The 14,668-nt window shown below is 44.9% G+C and overlaps 1 protein-coding gene across 2 annotated transcripts in view; it reads left to right on the forward strand.

The window, feature by feature from the left end:
• The window catches only part of LOC109894785 (F-box only protein 41), a 109,695-nt gene that overhangs the window by 80,002 nt on the left and 15,025 nt on the right, over positions 1-14,668 (forward strand). Inside the window, exons 6-12 of one of the 2 annotated variants that reach the window (XM_031828490.1) lie at positions 4,007-4,404; positions 6,777-7,024; positions 7,368-7,483; positions 8,121-8,273; positions 11,439-11,534; positions 11,622-11,740; positions 11,998-12,257. In XM_031828490.1, the coding sequence (XP_031684350.1) occupies positions 4,007-4,404; positions 6,777-7,024; positions 7,368-7,483; positions 8,121-8,273; positions 11,439-11,534; positions 11,622-11,740; positions 11,998-12,197 (1,330 nt within the window). In that variant the 3' untranslated portion in view covers positions 12,198-12,257. Of the gene's footprint in view, positions 1-4,006; positions 4,405-6,776; positions 7,025-7,367; positions 7,484-8,120; positions 8,274-11,438; positions 11,535-11,621; positions 11,741-11,997; positions 12,258-14,668 lie in introns of those variants that run through there. The other variant, XM_031828489.1, reaches the window with a different exon arrangement.

Raw genomic sequence — 14,668 nt, forward strand, 5'->3', positions numbered from 1 at the left:
TTGCGCAATGATGCATCCTCATGTGTATTTTGATTTGAGTGGCTCACTGAATGGTCCAAATTCGACCCCCCCCCATCTCATGCATCTTGAGACGCCCATCTCATTCTCTTTCCTTCACTGCTGATCCAAACCCACCCACGCTGGCCTGCATCCCAAATGGCATCCTATTCCCTATTTAGCGCACTCATTTTGTAAATAAAAATGGAGTAGGGTGCCTTTTGGTACACAGCCCTGGAGCCCTAATGATCAAGCTCCGTATCACCATAGTATCATATCCACACAGAACATTGTGTATTTTTAAATGTAGACCTTTTCTGCATCGTTATGTAACTCTGTGTGTGTGTGTGTGTGTGTGTGTGTACGTGCGCGTGCGTGCGTGCGTCTGTGAGTGCATGTGTGTAGCTCGTGATTTTACCGACCTTCTGTCACACAACTTCCGCGCACCTCAGACGATGACATCGTCCCTCTTCGGCCGTCGTTTATTTTGGGGCGAGACAAACGTGAAGTCACACACACACTCCTCCCAAGCCTTCCCAAGTACAGTGAATCATGATGGTAGTTAGTCACGATTTATTTGTTCCAAATGCAGTGACGGAAGATGCTATTTAGCTGCTTGTTTGAGAAATAGATATTTGAACCTTTGCATATTTGGGTTTGAAAAATATCTTATTTTGATGCTTTATTGACGTGGTCTGGATAATTCGCACTGAAGTCATCGACTCCATTTTGCACCGAGATGGCTACTCTGTCGCTCATCCTGAGCCCCACTGTGCATTACTGGTCAGGAAACTGTACTTCCCTGTTATACACTTGAATAATGATCTGTACCCAATTAGCCAGCTCTGCTGATTTGATTCCACAATATTGATCCGACCTGTGGCTTTTATCGCTAAAGCCACCACTCCAATATAGGTTGTCTACCAAGTACCACCTTATTCCCGATACTAGGTATAGGGAATAGGGTGCCATTTGGGATTCAACCCAAGTCACAATGCCAAGTGGCCTCTCCTCTGCTTCTTAAGCGGTGTCACTAGGGTCTGTGTATGCATGTTCTACCGTAGTGGAGATGAGGTGAACACATGCACATTTGGGAGTATTCCATTGGTTCCATGGTTCCATGGTGCCAGGCAAGCTCAATCGAGCCCAGTACTATTTGAATCCAGTTCTGGTGTGGGATTTACCAGGTGCACCTCAAATCGCTATCTTCATATCAACATCTAATTATTTCACTGCAGGAGTCGTATAGCAGCTTGATATAATCGCCTAGACTGTTTTACATTCACTCTGAATTCAGGATGCATTAGCTACGGTCGCTAATTAGCTAGCTAAACCGCAGGATGGTTGTGTTTGATGTCAAAGTCATGTAGCGTGTGTACATGTCAGTGTCCAACAGCATCTCTGTTCGCTCGTCTCTCTGTCTGTGTGTGTGTGTGTGTGTGTGTGTGTGTGTGTGTGTGTGTGTGTGTGTGTACGCTGGCTGCCTTAGAAAAACTGCTGTATCCAGAAGCAGTCACTGTAGTCAATTTAGCCCCAAAGCAATCCCTCCCTCACTCCTCATGATCTAAATTGGTCGACTTCATATTTCATCGGAGCTTCAAGCACTTTTATGCTGAAGCAGTATCCTTCACTCTCCACTGATGTTATCCTACATTTTGAGATACAGTCTAAAATAGTTGTTGTTGCGCAGTTAACACATCTTGTCAGCGCCAAGAGTTAGTCTCTGTCCATACATGATGAAGAGGGAATGTGTTTACGGCTTGGCTTATGACCTCCAGAATGCCTCCCTCGGTTGACTAAAATCTCGACATCAGAAATGATTTCTGAAAAAGGGATAGTAGTAGACAATAATGCTAATGATACATTTTATATAGCGGAGCAGATTTTTATCCAATCGAAAAGTGCTTTACACGTAGGCATACATGTAATAAAGCAATTGGTTATATTGAAATGCGGAGGGACGGGAATGTACCACACTCATAACTACAGTATCTAGCTACAGTATCTATCTCAAATAATATGTAATGATATACCAACCTATTAAAAAGTTATCTTCCCATACATATCCTGTATGTCTACACCTGCTCGTTGAACATCTCATTCCAAAATCATGGGCATCAACATGGGGTTGGGCCACCCCTTTGCTGCTATAACAGCCTCCACTCTTCTTGGGAAGGCTTTCTGCTTGATGTTGGCACATTGCTGCGGGGACTTGATTCTATTCAGCCACAAAAGCATTAGTGAGGTCGGGCACTGATGTTGGGCGATTAAGCCTGGCTCTCAGTCTGCGTTCCAATTCATCCTAAAGGTGTTCGACGGGGTTGAGGTCAGGGCTCTGTGCAGGCCAGTCAAGTTATACCACACCGATTTCGACAAACCATTTCTGTATGGACCTCGGTTTGTGCATGGTAGCATTGTCATGCTGAAACAGGAAAGGGTATTCGCCAAACTGTTGCCACAAAGTTGAAAGCACAGAATCGTCTAGAATGTCATTGTATGCTGTGGCGTTAATATTTCCCTTCACTGGAACTAAGGGGCTTGAACCATGAAAAACAGCCCCAGACCATTATTCCTCCTCCACCAACCTTTACAGTTGGCACTATGCATTGGGGCAGGTAGCGTTCTCCTGGCATCCTCCAAACTCCGATTCGTCCGTCCGACTGCCAGATGGTGAAGTGTGATTCATCACTCCAGAGAACACGTTTCCACTGCTCCAGGGTCCAATGACGGCGAGCTTTACACCACTCCAGCTGACGTTTGGCATTGCTGATCTTAGGCTTGTGTATGGCTGTTCGGCCATGGGAACCCATTTCACCGAAGCCTGAAACTGTTGAAACTGTTGCTTCCAGAGGCTGTTTGGAACTCGGTCCTGAGTGGACACACTTTTTGTTGGAGTTCTAATTTTCCATGCAGTTGAAAGTTTCTGCTGTACAAATGCCTGGGGTCTCCACTTAACCCAGTAATAATCCAGAGCACAGGAGCTGGGTATAAATAGGAATATCCATGAAAATGGCCACTAGCATAAAATCTGCATTTCTTTTCCCTCTACTTTTTTCATGGTTTATATTACTGGTTTATATTAAGGGAATGATTCCTTCTGTTTTTCAGGTCGGCCTTTAAGCACTACAGTATATTGTAGTCGATTAAACTTGATTACCTTTGGTAAAATATATCATAAAAATAAAATAAAAAGGCTCTGTAGGTGCAATGATTGACAATCGCGTACACACATGTTGAGGTGTGTATGTGTCAGTCAATGTAGAAAGTGTCAAAATACCTTTTATATTCTCAATGCTACAGGGAGGGACATGTTTAATTGTGCCTCAGATTTTTGGGACATGTAGCCACTGCCCGAAGCTCCTGAAATGCATTCTGGGTATAAAAAAAGAGCTGTCCTTGAGGGGCACAGTGTTTCCAGCTGGGACTATGGCCAGAATCTTAGTCACTGCCAAGACATTAGTCACTATTCAAGTATGTCTACACAAACTTAGTTTAAGGGACACCTTCAAAAACAACCCAGACAAGTGTCACACCCAACCCTGTGCAGTTACAAGGTTTTAAAAAAACAAAACAATGTGCAGGTTGCAGATACATTTCATATTCGTTTTGGAAGTCGTTAATCTTACAAAGGTCTCAGTAAGTATTCGTCTATACTGAGCCGTGGAAACCATGGCAACACACTTTTGGGCTGTAGAATCATGCGGTATCAGGAAGTGACAACGTGTGGTGACTCCACTGCCACTTGTCCTCATCTCAGCCGATCACTGACCTGACAAAACAGATCTGGGACCAGGCTACAGTAACGCAGATGACCTATCTGATGGAACATGTGTAGAGTAATCTAATACTGTATACGTTTCAATGGTTTCTGTCTGTTAGTTGTCCATGTGTAATGTGTCCGCAAAAGTTGCTTTGAGTTTTTTTTTTTGAAGTGGTACCTCTGAGTATAACTCATCCCCTCTCTTCCGTCCACCGTCCACCCCCCCCCCCCCCCCCCCCCCACACCCAGAGCGTCGGGCCGGGTCAAGTCCTGCTCCCAGGGCACGGGCGGGGGCTACGACAGCGGCGACAGCGTGGAGATGCACCCCATGGAAGAGTGCCCCGAGGGCCAGTACTACCACGTCCAGTGTCGGCTGGGGGAAGGGGGCGGACAGGGAGGGGGCGGACAGTGCTACGAGAGGGCCGGGGTGTCCCGGAGCTGGGGGCTCCGCAAGCAGGCCATCCAGAACTGGCAGCGGCGACCCTACCGGAACAGCACGGAGGGGGAGGAGGGCGACGTGTCGGACGTGGGCTCCAGGACTACCGAGTCGGAGGCGGAGATGTGGGAGCAGCAGGAGAGGAGGGCCACCATGGCTGAGACGCAGCAGTCTGGAGCACCGAGACAATCTGGGTACCGCCAAGGCACAGGTAGGAATGGATAGGAGGCTAGGCTAAATTAGGCCGCTAATATTTAGTAAGAGGGAAGGCTAGGCTACGTTGCTAATCTTTACCTTGCTTCGTCACAGGTACAGTACGGTAGGAGGCTAGGCTAGGCTACGTTGCTAATCTTAATCTTTGTTGACTGGCCTTTAGTTAGCCAGGTAGGAGGCTAAGTCTCTTACCATTATTTTATCCTGATTTATCCGTTGCTTGATTGCTCAATTGTTACTCAGCAGATACTTGTAATGTACTGGTGATTTACAGAAAGAATCAGTCATTTCTAAAGGGAACAGCTGTCACATGTCTGGCACACCGTATGACCCTGAGCCTGCCTACCATCCTGCCAATGGCACCTGCAGCACACACACACACAAACGGACAGTATCCCCCCACACACACACACACACACACACACACTGTCCTGCGGCCCAGGCTAACAGTAGTCAGGTCTGTCAGAGAAGGGCAGAATGACGGTGGCTGGTGTGAAACTGGGTCATGGCAGTTCTAGTCCCAGGTGTTCCAGGGTAAGGCTGTCCAGAGAACAGTGATGGACGACTAATGACCAGAGCGCTCCACAAACTGATTCCGAATCAGCCCAGGGCGCCCTGTCATAGAGGGATGACTTTTCACCAGACTGCACTACTCTCACACACACACTACCCAGATAGATCACGCATGAACAACCTCTAGGGTATTGTGTGTGTGTGTGTGTGTGTGGATGCCTTTCTGTGTGTGTGGACGCCTTTCTGTGTGTGTGGACGCCTTTGTGTGTGTGTGTGTGTGTGTGTGTGTGTGGACGCCTTTGTGTGTGCGTGTGTTTGTGTACTGCACCATTCCCAGAGTTCTATACTGTTATGCGACAGTATGGCTGAACTTTCTCATATTGATAGGACCATAGGGCTCTCTTCAAAAGTTGTGCACTGCATAGGGAATGGCATGCTATTTGGGCCGGAGACATTGACAGTGTTGATGAGAGAACCAATGGATAAACTATTCTTTACCTTCACCACTCCTGGTTCAAACACAGGAAGCGTCTCTCTCCCTTAGTTACCTTCCCCAGCCAAGATCCCACGATTCCTGACTGGCGACCTCCATTTTTGTTTAGGAACACCTTGGTTGCGTCTCAAGTGGCATCCCTATTCCCGATTTGTGCCCTACTTTTCTACCAGGCACAGTAGAGAACAGGGTGCATTTGGGATCCAGACCTTTTGCACATGGCAATAGCCACAGTCAGAGAGACCAGGTGCATCATCGGAGAGAGTAAGGATGCTTCCCAAATGGCACCCTATTCCATATATGCGCCCTGGTCAAAAGTAGTGCACTATAAAGGGAATAGGGGGCCTTTTGGGATGTGGTCTTAACTAGGACAGAAGCCATTGAAACATGCCCATGGACACATTTTTGGACAAAAGAAAGATCTACCCTATTCCCTGTGGGTCCTTTTGGTTACAGCTACTTGGCAAAGGAGCTACTGTAAACCCAAACAGGCAAAAAAGCTGTCATGTTTGACACAGCCCAGAATGTCTGGTATGAGAATTCCAATTGGCACCACCAACATTACATAATATTACTTGTCATGTAAATTACATTTTATGCTCTGACATTGTCTTCCATATAAGATCCTCAAAGCGTTTGCCAGGGTTGAGTTTGAAATGGCACACATCAACGTATCACACGGTACGACTTAGCATGCACTGGTAGATCGCTAGCTGGCGTAGGCGGTGTGCCTCTTGCCGCGAGGCCTGTTGCTTCAAAAGCCTCCTTCGCTTCTTCTTTTCCAAGGCCAACAGGGATGACACGGGCGATGACTCATCACATGGATTGATGCCTGCTGGGAGAAATGGAAATGTGCTAGAGTTGGTTTGGTCACATGGTGTTGGCCAACACAGTACATCAATGGCAGATATTTGAATGCTCATGTCTGTGTTTGAGGGTGAATGCAAGAAGTCTCAAGTGGATCGCTTGCACCACATGGTGGATATTTTGTAGAATGCCACTAATATATTTTTGCGACTCAGGATGGCGTTTCTTTCTCCTCCACCTTTTCCTTCTCTGACTAAACTCCCTGCCTCCTCATCCTCCTCTCTTCCTCTCGCCTCCCCTTCTCCACCTTTCTCTCTTTTTTTCTTAACCCCCCCTCTCCTCATCCTCTCTTTTCTCCTTGCCTTCTGCACTTCTCTTTCTTTACCGACCCTCCTTCTCACCATCCCCCTCTTTTGTCTTCAACCCCCTCTCCCCCTCCATCTTTCTCTACCTACCTGACTTAATATCCCGGTCCCTCCCCCTCCACTCTCTTTTCCCCTCTCCACCTCTCTTTCTTCACCTAACCTCTATCCTTTTCTCTCTTTCCGACCCTGCAGGCCGTTCCGAGGGGGGCTACCGCCACAACAAGCCGTGTCGCCACGACAAGAGCCCGTCCCGGTCCAACAGCGAGGTGATCAGCCCGGAGATACTGAAAATGAGGGCGGCTCTGTTCTGTATCTTTACCTACCTAGACACCAAGACCCTGTTGAGGGCCGCGGAGGTCTGCAGGGACTGGAGGTTTGTGGCCCGCCACCCTGCCGTGTGGACCCGGGTGCTGCTGGAGAACGCCCGCATCTCCTCCAAGGTAGAGGACCCGTACACGCGGAACGACAGACCAAACACACGTACACACCACAGGAGGCGGCTGAGGGGAGAACGGAGCAAAGGGAATGGCATCAACCACCTGGAGACCACGTCTTGGATGTATTTGATACCATTCCACTGATGCCCCTCCAGTCATTACCACGAGCCCGTCCTCCCCAATGAAGGTGCCACCAACCTCCTGTGGTACACACACATTATGCACCTGCACTCACGTGCACCGATTCTGCTGATGGTTTACTTGCAATAATTGTGATATGTGTTACAGTGAGGGCTTCGATCGTCTGCTAAATGACTAAAATGTAACTGTAATTTCTTCGTCCCAGTTCCTGAGTACACTGTCCCAGTGGTGCACCCAGACCCATTCCCTCATCCTCCAGAACCTCAAACCACGACAGAGGGGCAAGAAGGAGATCAAGGAGGAGTACCTCAAGAGCACACGGTGAGAGGAGAGGAGAGGAGAGGCGTGTGTGTGTGTGTCATGGACTGATTTCCTTCTGTAGAGCGAACAGCAGGGGTCTGCAGTACTCTCCCGCCTTCTCTTTTTTCATTCTCTCCTTCCCCTCTCCCCATTATCTCTCCTTCTCCTCTCCCCATTATCTCTCCTTCCCCTCTCCCCATCATCTCTCCTTCCTAGTCTATATACCGTAGCAGGTTGAGAATGTGTGAGAAAGCCCCAGGCTCTATCTCATTCCTGACATTGTGAGTGTTTGTGAATGTGTGTATGCACTGCCTTGTATGAGTGTGTGCACACTGTAATTGCATGCTTGCTCGCGTTATCCCTCCTTAGCCTTATGAATACGTTTTAGTACATCATTTTTCTTGACTCTCTTGTTCAGCGCAGCATAATGCCATGCATTATTAACATTCTTACTGCTTAGACAGACAAATCCAGAGGCATACATAGCTGCAGTGCCTTGTTAAACTCAAGGACAATACTCATTCCGCACTGAGTAATTGGTTATTCAGCAACAGTGGTTGTTCCTTTATTAACTTGTCTGTCTCTCTCTCTCTCTCTCTCTCTCTCTGTTTTTCTGTCTGTCCGTCTCTCTCTCTCCTCTTGCTCTTTCTCCCTCCAGTGGTTGTCTGGAGGAGGGCCTGGAGTCCTTGCTGAAGGCTACAGGAGGGAACCTGTTGATCCTCAAGGTGTCTCATTGTCCCAACCTGCTAACTGACCGCTCCCTGTGGCTCGCCAGCTGCTACTGCCGAGCCCTGCAGGCCGTAACATACAGGTACTACCACCAGGGGGCGATCACACATAGTAGAGTACAGTGTGTATATATAATACAGTACAGTATACATACAATATAGTACAGTTTACAGTGGATTTGGAAAGTATTCAGACTCCTTGACTTTTTCCACATTTTGTTGTAGCCTTATTCTGAAATTGATTAAATCGTTTTTTCCCCCTCATCAATCTACACACAATAACCCACGATGACAAGGCAAAAACAGGTTTAGACATTTTTGCAAATGTATTGGGGTATTGTGTGTAGATTGATGAGGGAAATGTTTTGTTTCATCCATTTTAGAATAAGGCTGTAACATAACAAAATATATACAATACAGTACTCGTCACTCCCTGTGGCTGGCCAATGCCTTGCCCCGCAGGCCGTCACACAGACAGGTTAGCTGACATCGTACAATTCATATCTATAGGCTCCACTTGAGGCTCCATTTGATTTTTATTACTTATTTTTTTAAATGTTACAATACAAAAAGTACACATACAAATGACAACATCATACAAACATCCACAACATTAACCCTGCCCAGACCCACTCGCACCCACCCATCTCTAGCGCCCGCATCACTTTATGCCACGTGGCCTCAAACGGCACCATTTTGTTTCTCTCCTAGCCCATACACATTAAATTTTTTTTGGATATAAATAATTTGACCTTTCCATTGCGTTAATGATGGAGGATTGGTTCATTTACATTTTTTTTAAGTATACATTTTTTTGGGAAAGATTATTGACTTTATTGTCCAACCCATCGGGTATCTCACAGGCACCCTCATATGTCATGTCTTGAAATATGCAGACAGACGGATTAGAAGTACATTTACATCGTAATACTTGTGACAGCCAAATGTCTAACTCCGCCCTCACTTTTGGACTTTAGAACATTCCCAGAAGGCATGAATTATTGAGTCACTATTAGTTTTACACTTTAGACATGACTCTTCCGTTGTGCTGTAGAGTTAGAATTGTCTCTTGTATAACGAATTATACAACAGACATTTTATACAAGAAGCATTATTTTATACTGAATTAAATGTACATTTGTGTTAACCGTAGTCTTGTTAATTATGTTCCAACATTCCCTCCGTCTTGTGCCAGTATCAGTTCTTTTTAAATCTTGGTTCCAATAGTTTATATATTTTTCTAAGAGATTATCAGTTGGATAGGCTCTCTGCAAGGTTTTGTGTAGTTTACCTATCATATGAATATCCTTTTCTGACCAATAGGATTCCCTCAAGATTGCTCTGATATCCAAAAGATTTCAAGATGTTTTCAAGATGATTTCAAGATGTTGTAATATAAACTTTTAAGTTGCATGTATTTGAAAATATCTACATTGGTCAATCCAAAATAGCTTTTTAAAGCTGTCATGGAAATAAATGTATTTCCTATTACCAAGTCATCTATGGTTTCTATGCCTTTTAGTTTTTTTCAATGTGGACCAATTTATCTGTGAATTCTGGAAAGCTATCCAAGGGTTGTTCCATAAGGTTGTGTTTTTAGGAAGTGATATTGGTTCTTGTAGAATCCGTTTAGTTTTATTCCATATTGTTATAGTGTTCTTAATTGTTAAGTTATTCACGTAATAACCATTTTCCTTTGAAAATAGACACGTAAAAAGATTCTGGTGATGAGCTGCGCATCTTCAATAGTTACCTATTGTTCCTCTTTAGTGAATAAGACTATATGTCACAAGTAAAAGCCTTTGGCAGCCATTTGATACCATTCCAAGTCTGGAAGGTTAAAACCACTCTCAGACATAGTAAGATGTAAAACTTTCCTTTATATTCTATGAATTAGTGTTACCAAAATTAAATACAAAGCTTTTATAGAGGTTTATTCTATCTGTAAGATTTATGGGAAGACAGTTCAATTTAATTAGATCTGTTTTCATACTGTTCAGTAATGGAATAAAGTTATCCTTCTATTTGTTGTCACGTAATTAAGCATTTCATATTTTTTGTGGTCCACTTAAAGATGGCTGTAAATCATGAGTTTAAAAAAATATATATGTTTATTGCATTTATTTAGTTTGTCCACGTTAATTGTATTTCCTGAGATTTTAGAGTATTCAAAAAATATATTTTGAAATCAATATCGGTCAGGTATGTCAGGAGATCAGCTGCAAATAAGTTTAGTGTATATTCATGTTTACCAACACTGATACCTGTAATGTTTGGGTCCTGTCTAATTATTTTTGCAAGCAGTTCAATTGCCAGTGCAAAAAGGAGGGGGGAAGGGGACATCCCTGTCTTATGCCCCTTTCTAAAGAAATTTCATCACATGAGGTATATTTTGCTTTAGGACATTTATATATTTATTTCATTTGTTTTTTTTCTGCTGTTAGGCCCTAAATCTTAGGCTACACACTAACTATGCTCCAATTGGATATTGTCTATCCACTGAGGAAAAAAGAACAATGTCGAGTTGAATTCTATAAGAGAAAAGCTGCAAAACGGAGAGTTGAACAATCAATAGAAGGGAGGACCAGAACAATAGCCTAATGTTCGGGAAAGATTTGGTGAAGAGGATGATGACAGTGTTATGTGATGATTGCGAGGCACTATACAAATTTGACAGTTAGAGACCATCTATAAAGGTGCTATTTTTATCAGCATCATTAAAGCTGATAGTATTTCAACCACATAAAATATGCATTCAAGTGGAACTGAAATCTTATCAGAAATATGTTGGGTAGTATTCATACCTTTTTTAATTTCCTTAAAACCGGTCAAACGTAAATTTTGCATCCCTAAACGTCTTTGCTGCGCAAGAGAAGCAGAGATGAAAGAACTTTAACGACGTCAACTAGATTGAATAATTTATTCTATCGATTTATGAGTCTGGTGACCAAGGGTTTATTTTGTATTTTACGGCAACAATTAATGACCGAGGAGAAGCTGCACATGTATCTAATTATAGAAAAGTTGACTAACAAATAGCGTACCAAAATGTGGGAAATTCTAAGCAGAAACATTGGCCTGTCTCTGACTGTGCATTGCATTTTCTATATTTGCGGGTTAGGGCCGAGTGCGGGCCTAAGATTTTCACTTTAACACATACAGTTTGAGACCCCTGCTATATATTATGAATGGGTGTCTAGATGATTATACCATGAAGTATAGTGAATTGGTGTTGTTTTTTGTTCTAGGAGTGCCACAGACCCTGTAGGACAGGAGGTGATCTGGGCTCTAGGAGCCGGCTGTAGAGACATCATCTCTCTCCAGGTGGCACCACTACATCCATGGTGAGAGGCAACTCTCTTAGCACACATTTATTTTTATGAATACCGTTAGCACATCTATTGTAACGTACCTCGCTCTTTCTCCTCCAGCCAACAACCGGCTCGCTTCAGCAACCGATGCCTGCAGACCATTGGCCGATGCTGGCCACACCTCAGAGCCCTGGGCGTGGGCGGGGCAGGGTGTGGCGTTCAGGGACTAGCCTCATTGGGTGAGTAAATTCAATTTGGATAAATATCTCATGAATATTAAATCTCATTGGTCATTTTAATAAATAAACTGATATAGGGACTATTCTTTCAGAACAAAGAAACAATTTGGATTGAAGTGCTTTGGATGGTTCATATCAGAGGTCTTTGTTGATGGACAGAACTTTGTCCTTCAAGGGGTTATTTGTCACATTTAGAAATATTTGTTATTTTTCTTAGGAACAAAACATTCTGATTTATTTCTGTCCCATCCACACAGATGGAAAGTGGGATGCGTGCGACTGCAAATACCCTCCCAGTCAGAAGGAAATAACCCAGCTATTGAGTTCCTACTCACGATTCACAGCATGCAGGAACAGAGGGAGGAAATTACTTTTGTGGCTAGTTGAGAAACGGCTGTCTTGGTGGCCTGTCTGTTTATCAGTACATGGGCTGAGTGAGGATGAGGGGTGGCAATAGGAAAGGACATTGAGTGCCTCTCAAATGGCTCCCTATATAGTGCACTACTCTTGGCGAGAGCCCTACAGTGCCTTCAGAAAGTATTCACACCCCTTGACTTTTTCCACATGTTTTTGTGTTACAGCCTGAATTTAAAATGGAATACATTTAGATTTTGGTTCACTGGCCAACATAATGTCAAAGTGGAATTATGTTTTTAGAAATGTTTACTAATTAATAAAACATGAAAAGCTTACATGTCTTGAGTCAATAGGTATTCAACCCCTTTTTTATTGGAAAGCCCAAATAAGTTCAGGAATCAAAATGTCAAATCAAATCAAATTTTATTTGTCACATACACATGGTTAGCAGAGATGTTAATGCGAGTGTAGCGAAATGCTTGTGCTTCTAGTTCCGACAATGCAGTAATAACCAACAAGTAATCTAACTAACAATTCCAAAACTACTGTCTTATACACACAAGTGTAAGGGGATAAAGAATATGTACATAAAGATATGAATGAGTGATGGTACAGAGCGGCATAGGCAAGATACAGTAGATGGTATCGGGTACAGTATATACATATGAGATGAGAATGTAAACAAAGTGGCATAGTTAAAGTGGCTAGTGATACATGTATTACATAAAGATGCAGTAGATGATATAGAGTACAGTATATACGTATGCATATGAGATGAATAATGTAGGGTATGTAAACATTATATTAGGTAGCATTGTTTAAAGTGGCTAGTGATATATTTTACATCATTTCCCATCAATTCCCATTATTAAAGTGGCTGGAGTTGAGTCAGTGTGTGGCAGCAGCCACTCAATGTTAGTGGTGGCTGTTTAACAGTCTGATGGCCTTGAGATAGAAGCTGTTTTTCAGTCTCTGACCTCGCCTTCTGGATGATAGCGGGGTGAACAGGCAGTGGCTCGGGTGGTTGTTGTCCTTGATGATCTTTATGGCCTTCCTGTAACATCGGGTGGTGTAGGTGTCCTGGAGGGCAGGTAGTTTTCCCCCGGTGATGCGTTGTGCAGACCTCACTACCCTCTGGAGAGCCTTACGGTTGTGGGCGGAGCAGTTGCCGTACCAGGCGGTGATACAGCCTGCCAGGATGCTCTCGATTGTGCATCTGTAGAAGTTTGTGAGTGCTTTTGGTGACAAGCCGAATTTCTTCAGCCTCCTGAGGTTGAAGAGGCGCTGCTGCGCCTTCTTCACGATGCTGTCCGTGTGGGTGGACCGATTCAGTTTGTCTGTGATGTGTATGCCGAGGAACTTAAAACTTGCTACCCTCTCCACTACTGTTCCATCGATGTGGATAGGGGGGTGTTCCCTCTGCTGTTTCCTGAAGTCCACAATCATCTCCTTAGTTTTGTTGATCCAGTGTTGAGGATCAGCGGGGTGGAGATGTTGTTGCCTACCCTCACCACCTGGGGGCGGCCCGTCAGGAAGTCCAGTACCCAGTTGCACAGGGCGGGGTCGAGACCCAGGGTCTCGAGCTTGATGACGAGTTTGGAGGGTACTATGGTGTTAAATGCCGAGCTGTAGTCGATGAACAGCATTCTCACATAGGTATTCCTCTTGTCCAGGTGGGTTAGGGCAGTGTGCAGTGTGGTTGAGATTGCATCGTCTGTGGACCTATTTGGGCGGTAAGCAAATTGGAGTGGGTCTAGGGTGTCAGGTAGGGTGGAGGTGATATGGTCCTTGACTAGTCTCTCAAAGCACTTCATGATGACGGAAGTGAGTGCTACGGGGCAGTAGTCGTTTAGCTCAGTTACCTTCGCTTTCTTGGGAACAGGAACAATGGTGGCCCACTTGAAGCATGTGGGAACAGCAGACTAGGATAGGGATTGATTGAATATGTCCGTAAACACACCAGCCAGCTGGTCTGCGCATGCTCTGAGGGCGCGGCTGGGGATGCCGTCTGGGCCTGCAGCCTTGCGAGGGTTAACACGTTTAAATGTTTTACTCACCTCGGCTGCAGTGAAGGAGAGGCCGCATGTTTTGGTTGCAGGCCGTGTCAGTGGCACTGTATTGTCCTCAAATGGGGGCAAAAAAGTTATTTCGTCTGCCTGGGAGCAAGACATCCTGGTCCGTGACGGGGCTGGTTTTCTTTTTGTAATCCGTGATTGACACAATGACACAATTGACACAATGCCCACTTAACCCGGAAGCCAGCCGCACCAATGTGTCGGAGGAAACACTGTACACCTGGCGACTGTGTCAGCGTGCATTGCGCCCGGCCCGCCACAGGAGTTGCTAGTGCGCGATGGGACAAGGACATCCCTGCCGGCCAAATCCTCCCCTAACCCGGACTACACTGGGCCAATTGTGTGCAGCCCCATGAGTCTCCCGGTCGACGGCCGGCTGCAACAGAGCCTGGACTCGAACCCAGAATCTCTAGATGTTTAATATGATTTTCGAATGACTACCTCATCTCTGTACCCCACACATACAATTATCTGTAAGGTCCCTCAGGTTGAGCAG

Source organism: Oncorhynchus kisutch, linkage group LG7, assembly GCF_002021735.2.
Source record: "Oncorhynchus kisutch isolate 150728-3 linkage group LG7, Okis_V2, whole genome shotgun sequence".
Classification (NCBI taxonomy): domain Eukaryota; kingdom Metazoa; phylum Chordata; class Actinopteri; order Salmoniformes; family Salmonidae; genus Oncorhynchus; species Oncorhynchus kisutch.